Source organism: Poecile atricapillus, chromosome 8, assembly GCF_030490865.1.
Source record: "Poecile atricapillus isolate bPoeAtr1 chromosome 8, bPoeAtr1.hap1, whole genome shotgun sequence".
Lineage (NCBI taxonomy): Eukaryota > Metazoa > Chordata > Aves > Passeriformes > Paridae > Poecile > Poecile atricapillus.
In genome coordinates this window covers 4,529,583-4,547,841 of record NC_081256.1, presented here as the reverse complement: position 1 = coordinate 4,547,841, position 18,259 = coordinate 4,529,583, and the positions used below count along the sequence as shown (strand labels likewise).

The following is an 18,259-nucleotide window of genomic DNA, read 5'->3' as shown; positions in this document are numbered from 1 at the left end:
CATCCCAGAGTGTCCCCAGATAGCAGCTGGACAGGACTATGAACATCCTGATGCATTGTCACAGCTGGTCATGCTCAGTGTGGGGGTGGGAGCTGTGATCCTGTATCTGTGTTGGGGACAGGATTGTCCTCTGCCCCTCTGCCCCCTCCACTTGCTACAAAGCTGATGATAAGCTCAGAAAATTGTTAATTTTAGTACTAACAGGTTTTCTTCCTGGCCAATCAAAATAAACATGCCATGGATAAGGAAAGGAGGGTGCAGACACTTAGGGTAGACACAGAAATGACAATTGCCTTCTGTTGTTGAGTGGTGCTGGCTGCAGCTGTCTGGCATACCTGTGTGTGTGTGTGTGTCAGGGTGTCCTGGTCAGCATCTCCCCCAGTGGCTGTCTGTACACACCTGGCAGTGCCTCTGTACCTGCAGGGCCACGAGTGTCTCTGGGTGTCCTTCAGTGTGCCCATGCCTGTGTCTCCTGCTGTCTGTGTGTGGATGTTGTGCTAATACTGCTGCCTGATCTCAGTGCCTTCTTAGAGAGTGATTGTTCATTTTTTTTTCCTTTTGCCCCTCCATCCCCCAGCATTGACCCAGTGTCCTCCCCAGAGCAGAGAGACCCCTCTGGTCAGGTCCCTGTGGCCCCACTGTCCCTCGGTGGGATGGCTGCTCTGAGGTCACCTTCTGGCATGGCCCCTCTGGCTGAGCAGCCCCTTTGTGGAGCTGCAGGAGCACAAACCTCACAGCGACTTTGAAAAGAAACAGCTTCACACAGATACACGGGCTGGAGACAAACACAGGCCGAGAGTCACTTTTACAAGTTTCTTTATGAAATTAAATGTTGCCCCTGGTCTGGGGGGAAAATATAGTGCAAGAAGGACTTTGTACATGCTACTGAATTCAGATATCCCTGGATGACCAGACTTTGGTCAGCTACAGCATCAACAAACACTGGATTTCTGAGCTCTGCAGAAAGTTAGTGCTCACTCACACTTGAGCTGGAATGAGCTGGTGTCTTCCACTCTCACAGGATGTCTCCTACTCTAGGGAATTCAGTCAGTATGGCTTCTAACTCTCGCTATGGTAAGGCAAATCTTTCTTTTTGCTAACCAAGGTTTAAATTCATTCTTTTTGGCCACCATTTGAAACTTGGGTACTTAAAGTGAGGCTTTTTATGCCAAATTTAGGCCTTTATAAAGTGGATTTCCATTTTTATAAGTGTCAGTAACACTCCTTGAATTTGAGGGTCTGTGGGAGTTTGCATAACAATGACGTTGCAGAGTTGAACAGCAGACTCTGACTTCTGGGAGCTAGGTTTGCAAATATTGACCTTTCTTTAAAAAAAAAAAAACAGAAAAGAAAAATTAAACAGACAAAACAGGCATCAAGTTAACAACATCTGACAAGAACAATTACAGACTTACAAAATACACAGTTCTGATTTTTACCATAAATAAACACATTACAAACAATGAGCATTTTCATTGGCCAGGAAATATGGCAGAATGATGTAGAGACAAGAATCTAAAGAATTGAGTATGGTATTAATTAGGCACATTTTTCTCTAACTTACGTAACTCAAACCCACTAGAGAGATTCTTGGACTTGACTCATGCTGCAGGTTGGCACAGTTTAATGTAGGACACCGTTCAGCAGTGGTGTTGGACTAAAGGGAGGGAGGAGGTCACAGTGCAGTGCTCACTGTGCTCGGAGTGCCTGCAGAGGCTGCTGAGTTAGTTGGACAGGTGGAGGAGGATCATAGCTCTGAGAAATGCAGGGCACGGGGGTGGGCAGAGCAGAAGGGCTCATCCCTCCTCGTCACGGACTCTGATCTGTTCTGAGCACGGCAGGGTCCATCAGCTGCCATCCCCAGCAGCGGTGGCACAGCGGGAAGGAGCCAGTCCAAGTCCGGCTGCCACTGAAATCTCTGGGGCTGCAGCCTGTCCAGCTCCCTGCTGCCCGCTCCTGGAGCTCTGCTGCCGGCCAGGGCGGGGCTGGCTCCTGCTCACCTCGGAGCCAGCGGCTCAGTCGGGCTGCAAAATAAATAGGGAAGGCAGGAGCACATGTGCCATCCTCTGTAAACACAGGCTGGGATGAACCTGGGCTCCACCTGCCGGGGCTGACGGATAAAGTGCTTTCTCAGAAGGGGTTCAGGCACAAACACGGGGCTGCCCCTATTTCCGGAAGGGTGTCAGCCTGCTGATGTTCTGCCAGAAGTTCGAGGGCTTGCGCTTGGGCTCTGCCAGCATGAAGACCTGCTGCTGAGGGAGCGTGGTGGGCAGCGTGGGGTGCTTCTGCCGCATCAGGAAGTCGTAGTAGGGCCTGGTGACAGCTGGGAGGAGGAGGAGGAGGAGAGGGGAAGCATGTTAGTTGAACACAGCTCCTTCTCCCTGCTCTACCGCCTCCCCCAGTCCCCATTAAAGCTGCAGGGCTGTGAATTGGGTTTGGCTTAGTGCTACCCTTCCTTTATTTTATCCGTACTTTCAGCAGTGCCTTTTAAGATTAGAGCTCATGTGGAGGGCCCAGAAATGTGCTGCACAACTGTCAGGTGTTCTGCCAGCATGACAGCAGAGCTAGAGGAGAGCTGCAGCTTGGGACTGCTGACAAACCAAGCTGGTGCTTTTGGCTGTGCTGGGAGAAGCAGCTGCTGTGCAAGTGCTGCTGGCACCTGTTACAACCTCCTGGGCTGGATTTCTGAGTAGGAATGGTCAGTGCCTGCGTGGTGGGCAAGGCTGGTCTGTGCAGTCTCCTCTAAGGGCTTTGCTCTGTTAGCATGGTCTGGCCTCCTTCCAAACTTCCCCCTGTTTGCAGCCAAATCTTATTTCTGACCCTTTTTGACATTTAGCCAAGCTTTCTTTTAGGAGATGTGGCTGGGCTTTAAATGCTGGCTGGTTCCAGCAAGAGGAAGTGGTTGCCTCTGTGGGTTCAGAGGAAACCAAGCAACACCTCTTCCTCTGAACAAGGAAAAACAAGAGAAGGGGAAGGTGGCATCAGCACAGCTGTCCTCAGCCAACTGTGCTGTGAGCACAGGAACCTTTATTTTGCTTAACTTCACTCTCCTAATTCACTCTCTGCTAATTATCCTTGTCTCTGACAGGCTGAACGAAGAGCAGTGCTCAAGCACGGTACCTACCCCCAGCACTCTGCCCAAGGTGCAGGTTTCAGAGCATGTTCCACAGGCACAGCTGCCCAGCAGGAGCAGTCCCTGCTGCAGTGACCTCTGTGCACCATGGGGACTACTACAAAACTTGCCTTTTCCCAAAGGGAATGCCATTCTGCTGGGAGAGGCAGCTGGCCTTGGAGCAGGAGCTGCTGGGTTTTGGCAGAGTGCTGATTTTTGCAAAGTGGCTCTCCTGGAGTTAGGAATACTCTCCTGACTCAGCCATCTGAATCTACCAGGAATTGTAGTGCAAATTGTCACCATCTGGCCTTCTTAAGAGTTTGTTAATGCCACTTCATGGAAACCTCTCCCTTGTAGTAAATACAGAGCCACCCCCCATTCTCACAGTGCTCCTCAGGTGTGACTCACCCTTGGGCTTCCCAGCATGGTGCTGCTTGCTGGCATTCAACATTGCCTGCTTTTTCTGCACCTCTGTGATGGAAAAACCTGGAAGATAAAGCAGATTTCTGTCAGCAGCAGCTCATCATTTGGTACCTCAGGAGAAGACAGGGTAGGCAAATGCCTGAGGTGTGAGGCCACAATTACTGCCAGGGCTGGGGGGGCACAGCTGTGCTGCACAATCCCCCCTCCCCATGCAGGGTTTGCTGCAGGCCCCTCAGCCCATGCTGCACTGGGAAGAGAAGCCAGTCCAGGCCAGTGGTGGCTGAAATCTTTCAGATCACACCAGGCTGAATTAAGAAGGATTTGGACAAAACAACACAACACAGTGAGAACCCTTGACTGAACCTGTTCTATCTGTTCTGGACCCTATATGCAATGTACTGACTGTTTTGTCAGCCCTGCTTGAACTCCAGAAGACACATCAGCCTCCCTGAGGACAAACTGCAGAGATGGTTTATGGTAGTTTGCAGTTTTTTAATTGCACAGATTCATTCACAATGTGTAATTTAGCAGCCCAAAGCTGCCCTGGAGCATGGATTGGCTTCCCCACCCTTTCACTCCTCAGGCATTAGCTGATGGGTAAAAAAAAGATGAAAAACCAAAACCAATAATTTTAAAAACCCAATCTCCCAGCATTGCTCTTTCCATACCTGTCTCCTGGTCAAGCTGCACCTGCCTCCTCTCATTCTCAAATGCCTTCAGCCAGCGCTGTTTCTGCTCAGGCTTTTTTGCACAGAATAAATGGACTTCCTCAGTGTCTCTGCAGTACAGTTTAAATGCATTTTTCACACTGATATTGAAGTCCTTGTCTTTCCCATCTTCTACATCCAGGATTTCCATTTCATCCATGTTGATCCGACTCTTGTAGTACAAGATGTCCCTGCGCAGAAGGTCCTGCAAGAGAGATCACAACAGATGTTGCTGTTTCATGGGGATGATGGAGTATTTATTTACCCTTCCTGGTTTCACTGCAGTCCTGTAAAAGAAATGAATTCTGGATTTGAGTCTGTGGAACTGCAGAGTGCTGAGCTGCTATGGGCACTGTTGGGGACCACGTGGCTTCTTGTGGCAGTGGGGTCAGGACAGGCTGGTGTTTGTGCTGGGGCCTCTCTGCTGCATGAAGCTCAGGTATTACACCTGATCCCAAATCCTCATTAAGCCTCTGACAGAAAACACTATTCCAATCCTTCAGTTCCAGTTAAAAAGCAACAATAATACTAATTAACTCTTGGTTTTTTGTTGACAATCAAAAGTAACTTTGAGAGCAGCGATTTTCATGCCTAAGTTACCTGGAGCTACCTACATGCTGTGGTGTATATGCAAAAAATAATTGGCACATTCAGTTCTGAAATGCCAGAGGAAGGTACCATTCATTGGCTCCAAGAGGGAAGATTTCTTTTATTACTCAGCTTATGAAAACCAGCATGAGCTGTACTTACAGACCTCCATGTGCTGTTAGCATGGCCTTACTGACTGCCAAGGCCCACAGCTGTTCATCAAACCTGCAGTTTTTTCTGAATACAACACTGAGGTGGAAGTTCAGATGAAAAACAAGGTGGTTAAAATAACTTGTGTGACAGTACTTATAACTGAGTTGTACAGAATAACCCCACACTAACCCCCAGAAGCAGTGCAGTGCTTTTCTCTTGTGCTATGAGAATTGGGCCAGTAGCTGATTGCTGTGCTCAGGTGCACAGAACACTCCAGGACAGCAGAGAAAAGACTGCAGAGAATGCACAGAGAAGGCTCAATGCCTGGAGCACATGAAACCAGGAAGAATTAAGGAAACAAAGGGGTGTAGAAGGAGCTCACTTAAATCCATCAGCACAGCAGTAGCCAGCATTTATGGGTTACCTTCTTGCAGCAGACAAGCTGGTGATCGAAGAGGAAGAACATCCTCTGTTGGCTCTTGGCTTGAGGGTGGGAGATCTTGGCTAATTCCCCAGAATAGATGAGTTCTGAGCTTCTGACTAGGACATCTTCTCCCTGAGAACAGCACAAAGAACAGGTTGGTCTCAGCCTCTTCTGAAAGTGGGAGCCTGAATTCCTCCTGCCAGAACTCATCTGGGAATGAGAGAGAGCCTCTCTGCTGGAGGACAGTCCTTGGCACACCAGGGAGACACTGCCCTTGGCACCCAGAGAATGGGAACTGAATTTAATTAGAACAATAGCATGTTAATTTTTTTAATAACTTTTTCCAGGGAGCTTGCTCAGGAAAGCAGCTCCATCCCACACATAAAGGAGGAATATAAGCAGGGAGTTAAGAATTTAGCTTGACATCCTTGGGCAGGGAGACTGTGTCTGTTTATTAAGTCTAGGATTTAGAAAATGAATATTTTGTTTCTTTTATCTAGCAAATTTTTTTAATGAGTCTGCAGGGAACCTAGGTTTCCTCTGTCACTACGCCAGTTGCCTTCCTGCAATAATAACCTGGCTTAGTAAGAATTAAGATGTAATTCTGCTCATCTTGAAAATTTGAAGTCACTCAAGATAAAATGGGGGGCAAGAGAAAAAGAATAGAATTTCACTAACCTACATGCTGATTTCATTCTGCAAGGAAAAACAGGGAAGCAAAAGTCCCAGGGAACATGCAAAGGCAGCTGGTCAAGGCTGGTTATATGCCAGACCTGCTCCGTTGTACTGAAAGATCATAACTGTTCAAATAAAAATTAAAGACTCCCCACAAAGACGGGCAGAGAGCTGAGGTGGGGCTGGACAGTGAGATGTCACTGTAGAAAGAAGCTGCTGGAAGGGCAGAAGAGGAACTACGTGGGATTCCTTGGGCAGGGAAGTCTCTCACCTCCCAGTCCTCTATGGAGTTCTGCCACTGAGCGATTTTGTCGATGTTCTCCAGCCGCCGCTTCCTCTCGTTGATGAGCCGAGCCACGTTCTTCATGGCGTTTAAGGCAGCCTCCACATCCTTGAAATCCCTGGGGAGGGGCAGAGCATTAGGTCTGGCAGAATGGCACGTGGGTTTTGTACCTACACTCCAGAGGAGAGCAGCCTGGCACAGAGCTGGGGATGGAGGCAGGAGTTCCACCTGCAGCCTGTCCCAGCTGTTCTGTGCTGGAATCAGACACCTGCTCCTGTGGCAGCTTCTCAGACACTCCCTGCTTCTGAGGCACAGATTATGGTCTGGTAACAAATCTAGGCCACCTCTGGGGAAGGGGGAAAGTAATCAAATTTAGCTACAGAGGTGTAAATATGAATTGCTGGAAGAACATCTAGGTTCTCATTTTCTTTTTGCAACATAATACAACATGTTCACAATGCTGCTGTTCCCATGCAGGGACTGGTCTGTGGTGCAGAGGTGAAGCAGTTCAACAGTAACTGGCTCGTTTCAAACAGGAGCTGATGGTTTATCTGGCAGGGTAGGACAGAGGCTCATCTGCCCTCCCCCACACACCATCTGTGGCCACCAGCTAGTTCTGCTGAGTTCAGAGCGGCTGGGAAGTAGCTGAGCTGCACAACTTGGCTCTAAGGCAACTCTCAAAACATCTGTGCACTTCCCTTAAGGAGCTTTCTGCTCCGAGGTCAGCTCCAGACAACACGCTTAGAGATTTAACAAGACATGCTTAAAACCGTTCTGGGAAGTACCAGGGCTGCAATTAGGAAGGTGAAATTGAGTCAAACCACAATGGACCACTATCAACATTTTCATACAGATTTTTCATGTTTTCAGATACTTAATTAAGCGACAGTTATTTGAGCCAAAGGCAGTGCCTTCACCCTGAAAGTGAGTGATGGATTTGGAGGCTCTGGAGCTGGCACTGAGGGGGCACCAAGCATGCATGGCTGGACTGCTGCAGGGCACAACTTCCCCCTGGGGAAGTGTAGCTGTATCGACACTTTGGGATATATTCAACCATTGCTTTTGGAGGCAAAGTTCTCAACACCACCACCAGAAACACGTAGCTCCAAAGTACGTTTGTGCTGGTATGGCAGATACTGAGCCAAATAAAATAGAAAAGGCCATTATAAAGTGGACCTTTTAACTCTCAATCTGTGACAGGAAAGCTCAGTGTAGTGGAAAATTACGTACTTGACATAAATATACCTTTTTTCCTGGTTTCTACAAGGTAACCTGTAAGAATTGTGGTGTTGGCTGCAGTTAGCCACTGCTCTCCATGCAAGATTCAGCAGGAGCCCATTTCCAGGAGAGCAGCCTGGCTCCTTCCCTCCCCCCTCACTGGCCTACCTGTGCTGGGGGTTGGTGTATTTGAGCAGCTCAGCCAGCTGCAGGGGGTATTTGCAGATTTTCTGCACGGGGGTGAGCAGGAAGCCATCCAGGGAGATGTCGATCATCTTCTGCAGCAGCCGGCAGGCCTCGAAGAAGTAAACGTACTTGTTCACCTTTGTGAGGCGCGACAGCTCCATGCAGGCGTTGGGGTGGTTGTTGCAGTACTCAGAGTAGATCTGAAACTCTGTTTGCTGCAAGGGACAGAGAGGGATTTACTGCCCCTGTTCCCCAGGCCATGCCCTGGCACAGACTCCTCTGTGTGTTTGAGGATTTGTACCCCGTCACTGGAACCCTTGGGGGATTTGTACCCCGTCACTGGAACCCTTGGGGGATTTGTATCCTGTCCCTGGAACCCTTTGGGGATTTGTACCCCGTCCCTGGAACCCTTTGGGGATTTGTATCCCGTCACTGGAAACCTTTGGGGATTTGTACCCCCGTCACTGGAACCCTTGGGGGATTTGTACCCCGTCCCTGGAACCCTTGGGGGATTTGTATCCCGTCCCTGGAACCCTTGGGGGATTTGTACCCCGTCCCTGGAACCCTTGGGGGATTTGTACCCCGTCACTGGAACCCTTGGGGGATTTGTACCCCGTCCCTGGAACCCTTGGGGGATTTGTATCCCGTCACTGGAACCCTCTGGGGATTTGTATCCCGTCACTGGAACCCTCGGGGGATTTGTATCCAGTCACTGGAACCCTCGGGGGATTTGTATCCCGTCACTGGAACCCTTGGGGGATTTGTATCCTCCCCAGGCTCTCAAGCCCACACACCTGAAGCTGGTCAGGATGTGTTACAGGTTCAGCACCTGCAGCTCATCTGAGAGACCCAGACATTCCCACATACCTGGGCTGGGCTCAGCAGAATGCTTTTAGTGCCCACACCAGCCACAGCTGATCCTGCACTGACCTGAAAATACCATCACTGCAAACTCACTGCAAAATACCTGAAAATCACGGCAAACTTGGTCCCCCTCAGGATTTTGGAACCTTCCTACGTTTTCCCTGAAGTTCAAAGGTCTGGCAGGGATTAGAGTGTTCAGAGGATGAGGTGCTTTGAAAATGCTCTTTCCACAGCCACAAAAGCTACAGGGTATTTCTTTGGGAAGTGGGGAGTGGTTGAACAGGGCCAGGGTGGGGAATGGTGGCATTTAATTTGATTGGATGGGTCTTTTTAAAGAAAGCTTCAGTTCTGTCAGATAAATTTCTAAATCCTCTGGTTTAATCATGCTCAGCTACCCCTTTCCCATTAAGTCAAATTTACTTACGTATTCCAAGAAGCACGAGCCAACCTCACTCAAATGTGGGTGGTCTTTGTTAAATTTCTTCTCTAGTGCTTTAACAAATTTCTTCTGGCACCTGTAGATGTCCTCAATATTCCCAAAGATTGTCTTCAGCTGTTCTTCTGTAAACATGTCTGCTCTTTTGCGGCACTGCTTAATGTAACCCTAGGAGAAAACCAAATTGGAAATCTTCCTGGGCACCTGCTGTGTGGCAACAGAAAGCCTCAAGGACTGCAGTCAGGTGTACATCACATTCCTGCAGAGATGTACCCATCTTTAACTGTTATTTCCTCTAATGATACCCTAAACGTGGTAGAAATGGAAGCTGCCACAGACTCACGGTGGGATGCTGCAGCCCACACCTGAAGGAGCCCCAGAGCTGCTTTGTCTCTTGCTGAAAAAGCCTTTATGTGTCTGCAGGCAGTGGGGTGCTCTGAGCCCAGCACTGCTGGATTCAGACCAGTTAAGTGCAGTTGTGGAACTGGTTTGGGTGCCCGTGTGAGGAGCTGATGACTGACCCCAGGCACAGGAGAGCTCCTGTGGAGGGGCAGGAGAGGTTTGTTGGTAACTGTGTGTGCTCTTTGCCCCAGCTGCCTCTGCTGCAGCCACTACACTTTGGTACCATTGCAGCAAAGATTCCTGCAAAAATTCCACCTGCCTTCACTCCCCCAGTGTACACAATGGATCTCTTTTAAAAGAGGTGTCACAATATTCTACATATTTGACAGTAAAGGACCCAATTGGCTGAGCAACCTCAGTTGTTTGGATCTGAGCATGACTTGCCTGAAGGCTGGAGTTGCTGATTATATTCCCCCAGAACAGATATTAGAGAGGACAGCAGTGCTAGACATTTACTTTTCTCTGGCTTGGGAAATTCAATTAATTCCATTTAATCAGAGCACAAGTGAGTGCTCCAAATGCAGAGGCATTTGGGATTTTGCTGTAATAAATTGTCTTCTGTTTTTTGAGCATATAATGGCATTCAGCAGAACTGATGAAAATACAGTCTCGTTTTCAGAAAAGTTACCTGCTTAGGGTCCCTTTCTGAGCAAGAATGGACAGAGTCCATTATCTTCAGCCAAGTTCTTACAGTCCCTTCCCCCTTTATTCCTTACCTCACAAATGTCCTTCAGGTGCTTGATGTAGTCTCTCTCTGTGCTTATGATCTCATTGATGACATTGGTCCTCATTTGGTCTTTGGTGGTCTGGCCCATCCCAAAGCGTCGGGACTCGTCCTCTTTTCCCCCCTCTACCTTCAGGGGATAATCTTCCATGGGCTCATCCTGGTTTACTCGCAGCTGTGCAGGCACACAAGATGTTCACTGCTCCTACTGCTAAACACAGCTCTGCCAAGGCAGTTCGGGACAGTGGACTGGGAGGGCAGACAAACACTGAGCTGGGACAAGGTGTGAAGAGGGTGTGTGTATTCCCTGGGAACATTTTCCCCTCGGGGAAGCTGAGCCCAGACAGTCACTTTGGGGAGGGTCCTTTCAAGCCACATGGCAGCTGCTCCCACCGTGACACCGGTGGTTTTAAGCAGGCATTTCTTGTGGACAGAAGTCACGGGAATAATATGGAGTCCTTCAGGAAGAATATATATAAAATCAGGACAAAAATGGTTTATGGAGTGAAATTTTCTTAAATATTTGAAGGAACACTTCGGGAGGGAGGGGAGAACCAGTAAATGGTTGGGTTTTTATCTGCTTTATTGCTCTTATACTGTAGGTAACAGATGGCCCCTCGGTGTCTGCTTGCCCAGGATTATTTAAAGAGAGTTTATTGCTAGAGTAAAAGCAGCTGCTGTGGGCACCACCGTGGGCAAGAAGGGCACTGCAGGCAGGGCTGTGTGGGGCTCCAGCCCCCATCAGATGGCAGCACAGGGAAACACCGGGCTGGGAGCTTCAGCAGATTCTGCTGCAGCCCCACAGGACCCCAGTTAAAGCTGCCACGACCGGGACATTTCACTCAGGAACTCTCTTTTCTGTGGTACTGTTGTAGCTCCTGGAGTGCCCGAGGGAGGACTCTGCACATTGCTCAAAGGATCCATCCCAGCACAGAGTGAAAGACGGGAAGTTAAAACACACATAATTATCAGAATTTTTAGTGCAATGACACAGAACTGCTTTTAAACTTTTAATGTCGTTTCTTCTAGGTTCTGTAACTTACCACTTGATACAAATACACCTATTATAAAAACCAGTGCACACCCCTTCTTTGCCAACACAGGCACAGATTACATTTACTCACTGCTGAAGCCCTCAAGATGTGCAACCCTGGTTCTCCTTCAGTGTGAGCAAGACATTGGCCTGAAACTCCTGTGGAGTGACAGAGTCCTGCAGTGTCACCCAAACCCCCAGACACAGCAGCCCTCCCTGCAGTGAGCTTCAGAGGAGGGAATTAGCAGGAAATCTTCACCTGGATGCTTGAATAAGTGCTGTGATTCCTGCCTTAAAAGAATTTCCTACTCTGCATCGCTAATGCCTAGTACTAACCTGCCTTACTCTAAGATACTATGACAAGTTTTTGCCAGCCAGGACAATTCAATTTACCAGTAACATGAAAGAAAAAAAGTCTGTGTTTTCATTGCAGAAAAAATAAAGCAGCGCTGAGGGCTTGGTAATCTTACAAAACATTCCACTGTTTGTAATAATTACCCAGCTGAGACCATCCCCTGCAACCTATAACAAAGCATTTCAAAACTGCCCAATTCTCCAAGGACTTCTGCTACAGACACCAGATGACCTCGTGTCACCTCCTTTCATGCTTCACCTGGTTTTGGGTCACTTGTGATCTGAAGTGACCTGGATAAAGAGCTAAAGGGCTGAGAATCCCTGCCCTTGGGCACCTCATTGCCTTTGCAGCGCTGGGGAGCCTGCCCCGAGGTGCTGAAAGCTGTCAGGCACCCACAGCACAGTCACAGGCACAGGCAGGGGAAAGGAAAAAAGCCTTTCTCCTCACAGCAGGACAGCAGAGCACAGCAGTTCCACCCTGCCACACTCCTGGTTCCCCTCTGCTTGCCCTGAGAGTTCAGATGTGTTTCAGAAAGCTCTGTTGGAAATGAAGCCTCTGCACTGAGCAGTTGGGACTGTCTGGGCTGGTCTGCACAGCTCTTCTGTGTGGCCTTTGTAGCTGGCACCAGGGGACAGCCTCGGTCTGTCACTCTCACAAAGCACCGAGTGTCTCAGACTGCCCCAGGTGACAGCCGAGACGTTTTTTGTGTTTTTCTCCTCCATTTTTAGCGCCTGGCATCCAGTGCTGTGTGCCAGGTGGGTGCATCCTCTGAGCCCAGCCCCAGCTGCAGAGAGGTGCCTTTGCAGCCATGCTCATCTCTATTGTCTGAGTGGACACTGGAGGGAAGATCTCTGCCAGCTGCATCAGGGATTCCTCCAGGAGAGTGCTGCTTGCTCCTGGAAGCAGATGCCATGTGCTTGGGCACAAATCAGCCAATATACAGATGGGTATGCAGGAACCAGGCTGCACAGCACCACACAGGGCAGCTCCCCAGCTGGCTCAGCTCAGCTCAGCTCAGCTCAGCTCAGCTCAGCTCAGCTCAGCTCAGCTCAGCTCTCCTCCAGTCTGCAGCTGAACCCTTTGCCCTGAGTTACTGATGTAGAGGAAGTTCTCCACACTGGTGGCTGCTCAGCCAGGAGGGCACCCTGTTCCATAGCCTCTTGGAGAGGAATACTAACAAGACATGCTGAACCATCTCCAACAGGGAAAGTCCTTAGGAGTCACCACAGAACATTAAACCTGGAGAAAAAGAACAAACTCCTGCTGCTAATGGAGAGGGCACAAAGAAAGATCATGGTCTTACCCGAACGAAGCTGGCTGGAAACCAGCCTTCACTGTCCAGAATCCTCCCCCACCACCACTCCTTGTTGGTGGCATCCATTACTTCGATGACATCGCCGGCCTTGAATCCCAGCTCCTGGTCATCCATGGTGACGTGGTCCCAGAGAGCTTCTGCGTACACCACGCTGCCATCGCTGATGAGCTGTGGGCAGAGCAGTCACTGTCAGTCCCTCCTGGCCAGCAGCACCGTGTGCCAGCTCTGTGCCCCCCATCAGCAATGAGAGCTGCTGCAAGGCTGCCACTTGCTTCACCTGCTCTCAACAGCATTTATTCAGAATCATTTGTACACGCTACATTTGCTACCATAAAACATAAATTCTGGTATTTCATACTGCTGCCTTTGCCTCAGTAAACCAGGCTCGGTGGTTTCTCATTTGTGGAGGATGCTCTGGTGCTGCCAGTGCAGCTCTGCTCAGAAAAGTCTTGAAATAAAACCTTGAGCATCAATATTTAGAGACATACTTCAGAGGAGAAAGCATTTGGAGGCCTCAGAGCTGCTCTGGAATGGGGAGAGCCTGAAGCCTTTAAGGTGGTTAAACATAGCACTTAAGACATTTAAAATAAGACTCCTGGAGATTTTTAAGGAATTACACCAAGGAACAACAGTTATTTACTACACTCCCCATAGAGGCCCCTCTCTAGGAACAACAGAACCCCCAACAATTAAAACACCCAAACCAAAACCGAAGCCCATGTGGCTGGAAGCTGCAAGGGGGCTCCTGAGCACAGTGATGCTGTGCCTGGTGCCGTTCCTGGCAGTCCCACCTCAGCTGTGGGGGAGCCAGGTGACACTTGGGTGCCATTGCAGGGTGGGCTGGTCCAGCAGGAGTGCCTGATGCCACTGCTTCATCAGCTCAGAGTCTCCCTGGGATTTCAACAACCACAGAGTACACACACACAGAGCTCCCTGAGCGTACCTGGGACTGGCTGAACACCAAAGATCTGCCTGGGAAGATGGAGTGCATACTGGGGTTCTGCTAAAAGGGATGTGCCCATTGAGGAGCAGCAGTGAAGGAAAGTGGTGCAATGATCAATGATGGGAAGACAACAGGAGAAAGAGAAAAGCTGTCTGTGCCACTGTCCCAGCACTGCAGCAGTGTCACCACAGCACACAGGGCACCCACAGCCCCTGGGCTGCTCGGTCACCCGGAGCCATCCCCTGCTCTGGGTTACTGCTTCTGCCTCTCCACAAAGGAGACAGAGGCACGTTGGGAAAGAACGTCGGGATAATCGGGAGCTGAGTAAATCAGAAGAGGGTTAACGAGGCATTTGAAAGCAAATTGAAATGCAGTCTGCCTTTGGATAACAAATGCCCCTTCACTGAACCAGAAAGAGCTTAATGCAGTGTTTCCATTCTGACAAAAATAACAGGATGATGGGGAAGGAGAGGGTGAGAGGTTCCCACTTACCCACACAGCCAGTGTGTAGCCAGAGCTAGGTGGGATGCAGTGCAGCTATGTATATCTCTGTGAAAGTAGGGGATGGATCCATGTGGCAGCAAAAACAAAAGGGTTATTGATGTGTTAAAAACAACAGGAGTGCCTCAGAATGGTCATGTAGAAATGAGAGCCTCTCCCCCCAACAAAAGGTGGTGGGATCAGCCCAACTGAAGTGCACTAATGCACACAGGATGGGAAACAAACAGGAGGAGCCGAAGGCTATGGTGTGGAAGGAAAACTGGGATACAGCTGCCACCACAGCAACATGGTGGGACAATTCTCACAGCTGGAGTGCTGCAGTGGGTGGCCACAAATCCTTCAGAAGGAACAGGCATGGAAGGAGAGGCAGTGGGGGAACCCTGGATGTGAGGGAGTGTTTTGATGATGGTGATGACAGGGTTGAGTGTTCCCCCTCTCCTGAGGGGCAGCAGAGGAGCAGGCACTGATCTCTGCTCTCTGTTGCTCAGGACCCACAGGAATGGCCTGAAGCTGTGTCATAGGTTTAGGTTGGATATCAGGAAAAGGTTCTTTGCCCAGAGGGTGGTGGGGCTGCCAGAACTCAAGGAACGTTTGGACAATGCTGTCAGACACAGGGTGGAATTCTTGGGGTGTCTGTGCAGGGCCAGGAGTTGGACTTTGATGGTCCTTGTGTGTCCCTTCCAACTCAGGATATTCTATGATTCTCTAAATATATTTATCCATGATCTGGATGGGGAGATTGGATGCACCCTCAGTCATTTAGAGGTTTTAGCTTTGTAACATAAAGCAGTGGCCAGCAGGGAAGAGAGTGGATGTAGAAGTGTGTTTTTCCAGACTTGGCTATCAAGCTTCAGCTCCAGAAGAGCTGGGCTGTGGGTGCAGCCACTCTCACAAAGGGCTCTGCTGCTGCTTTGGGCAATCATCCCTTTGCTTTGGGACTGCAGGGACCAGAGCCTGTGCAGACCAGGGGGTGAGGAGCTGAGTACCTGGCCAGCCCTGTGGAGGGGAGCTCATTAAACACTCTGATCTCATTCTCACCTGCACTCAGGTGAGCCCCACACCAACTCACAGCAGCTGCTGCCATGCCCTGCTCAGTTACACATCCCTGCAGGAAGGGATGGCTGCTGCTCAGGAAATGGGCAGAAGCTGCTAAACCTTTGGAGTGTGGCATACAGCAGGCTTTTCAACATCCCAGCTGTGAGCAGCACATACAGAACATGGCTCTTTCTCAGACAAAACACCTTCTCTCTGTGCTGAAACATGCCAGCCTGGATCAGTGCTCCAAGTGTGATGTGCAGGCTGGCACACACACCGTGGCCATTGCCAGAGACAGACTGAGTGGACTTCCTCTAGCACTGAGATGATCACACAAACAGAGCACTGCTGATGTGAAGGCATTAATACCACGCAGTACCACACTGTCACATCTGGGTAACGTGATGAGAAGACAAGAGACCAAGCCTGACCTTGCATTTACAGCACATAGAGCTGATACACTGAGCTCATGGAGCCACATGGTTCTACTCAGTCACTGAAAGCCACAGGGCTGAGCAGAGACTCCTCAGCTGCTGTTTTAATCCATTCATTAATATTAATACTTTACATTTTCTCTATTCAACAACAGCCATACTGTGGATATGATTTGCAAAATATAGGAAGTCACAACTGTGGGATCACCAGCCTGGCCAAACAGACAGGCAGGACACTGCCAGTTCTCATGCAAAGGAATAAATAAAATACACATGAACAACCAGCCAGGATTTGTTTAAATGACAAGAAACACCAAGCTTCTGGGGAGGAATGATCTATATGGAATAAAGCATGAAATAAAGAGAAAAAAAACATTTCATCAGTTCTTGGGATTATGTCAGTTAATGTAATACAGCAGCACCCAACAGACCTTGACGTGCTCAGGCTGGCAGGCTGTGCCTGGTCCCCTCCCTGCCCCACTCCCTCCTGTGCTGGTGCAGGGCAGGGGCAGCCCTGGATGCTGAGCAGGGCTCAGTGATCACCATGGGCAGGGCTCTGCTTCTCTCTGCCCCCAGTTCAGGCTGTGCCTTACACTGTGTCCATTCCAACTCCCAGGCTGATCCAAAAACACCCAACACACCCCAAGAGCCCTTTCCCAGAGCAGGCACTGCTGGGTAGCTCAGAGCCAGGACTGGCATTTCCATGGCACAGGAGCACCTATGGTGCCACACATCCCCATCCCCTGTGCTGGCCGTGGGGAAAGAGGAGCAGGACTCTCCCTGTCCCAGGCAGGATAAAACACACCAGCAGGTAAAAGGGTTTTGGCAAAATGTGCTGGAGGTGGCACCATCAGCCGGCTCTGCTGAGGGAGCTGCCTGGAGAATGCTCACACTGCCAAACACGGCACCTCCTCGGCTCAAAAGGCTCAGCTCACCACACTTTGATCTTTGCAATTAAAGCAAGGTTTGAAAAACAACTACTCATTTCCATATGAAACAACATTTATGTGCCTGGCTTTGTAATGTCAAGGACAACTCGGTTCATGTTCTTGAAGAGGCCCAAACAAATGTATAGCAGAGAAAAGTCAGAAGACAGAATGCAAACCAGCCACCCCCCAGCTGCTCTGGATCCTGCAGCTGGCAGTGGGGAAAACAATCAGAAATCAACTTTTTTTCTTTGTTTATAAAAACATTTAACTTCGTAGACAGCAATATTTGCAACCCAAAGGCAGCACTAGCCCAGATGTTTTGAATCTGAAAATCAAGGGTAGCTTTTTACTGCCCTGGCCTTTCTGTGTCCCCAGTGCAGCCCCAGGCTCCTGTTCCAGCCCTCGCTGCTGCGAGGGGAAGGCACTGGGGTGATGCCTTGGGGTGGTTCCCTAGAATAAGATTAAGAGAATAAAGTGATTATTTATTGAAGGCCTTCACCAGGCACACCTTGGGCAGTCAGAAACCTCCCAGAGGCTGCAGCCAAGCTGGAAGATGGTCACAAGTTTCTCAGACAATTACAAGTTTGGTCCATTTCCATCTCAGGGGTTGATGCTCCAATTCCAGCTTCAGCTGATGAAGTCATTTACCCCCAGTTTGTTCCCCCAATTCACTTTTGTTTATTCTTTCAGGGCCTGAGGCTGTGGGGTGTCCTTGGCTTCCAGGCCCAGAGGAATTGTTTTGTCTGATCAAAGTGTGAAGACAGTATCTAACCCTCTGTTTGGAGTTTGGAGTTATGCACTAATGCAGCACAGGATTTGATAAATATAAAGGCTAAAATCCTAAGGTATCAGGGCAGCTCCTCCCATGGCACAGATGGAGGGGAAGATTGATGCTCCTCTGAGCACACAGAGGCTGCCAAGGAGGAGACACAGCCAGGGCTGTCGCACAGAGCTGCCCCAAATTAAGTCCATTATGTGTGGGCAAACAGATCTGGCACATCAAGGCCCGTTCCATGGGGCTCCTGTCTGTCTCAGGCTGGACACCTTGACATAATTACCTTGTATGTCCTGGTCTTGTTTGGACAGCACCTCCAGGCAATATAAACAGAGATAAAAGATCTCAGCATTGTACAGAAGGAGGGATGAAGATGCCTTTAGGAAATATTTATCTTTGAGTTACTAGTTTCTATTTGCATAGCTTTCTCTTGACAATGCCAAGTACACTGGATCATGAAGAGCCAAAAAATAAACCCAGGAGCATCAAAAGAATTGGGAAAAGGAAGATCAGGGAGAAGGTGCCAATAGAATGGAATTTATTTTTCAACTCTGTGACCCTAAAACAGGCATGTTCCACGAAGAGCACCTGAGCCCAGCCCTTCCTGGTGGACTAAAATGCTTGTCATGAAACCTGTGCTCACTGCCTGAACCCCCAAACTTGTGAGTAACAGACTGAAGCTGAACTGGTCCAGCACACCAAACATTCAAGCCCTGCAGCAGACCCCTGACTCCAGAGGCAAAG

At 49.4% G+C, this 18,259-nt stretch overlaps 1 protein-coding gene across 1 annotated transcript in view; it reads right to left on the bottom strand.

Annotated features, from left to right (window-relative positions):
* Positions 1 to 799: 799 nt before the first annotated feature.
* ARHGEF4 (Rho guanine nucleotide exchange factor 4) overlaps positions 800 to 18,259 on the bottom strand; it is a 98,097-nt gene continuing 80,637 nt past the window's right edge. The window contains exons 3-11 of the mRNA XM_058844083.1: positions 12,887 to 13,066; positions 10,188 to 10,370; positions 9,058 to 9,237; positions 7,752 to 7,984; positions 6,354 to 6,483; positions 5,408 to 5,539; positions 4,204 to 4,447; positions 3,521 to 3,598; positions 800 to 2,323 (exon numbers count right to left, since the gene is read on the bottom strand). Of these exons, the coding sequence (XP_058700066.1) occupies positions 2,166 to 2,323; positions 3,521 to 3,598; positions 4,204 to 4,447; positions 5,408 to 5,539; positions 6,354 to 6,483; positions 7,752 to 7,984; positions 9,058 to 9,237; positions 10,188 to 10,370; positions 12,887 to 13,066 (1,518 nt within the window). The 3' untranslated portion in view covers positions 800 to 2,165. The remainder of the gene's footprint in view (positions 2,324 to 3,520; positions 3,599 to 4,203; positions 4,448 to 5,407; positions 5,540 to 6,353; positions 6,484 to 7,751; positions 7,985 to 9,057; positions 9,238 to 10,187; positions 10,371 to 12,886; positions 13,067 to 18,259) is intronic.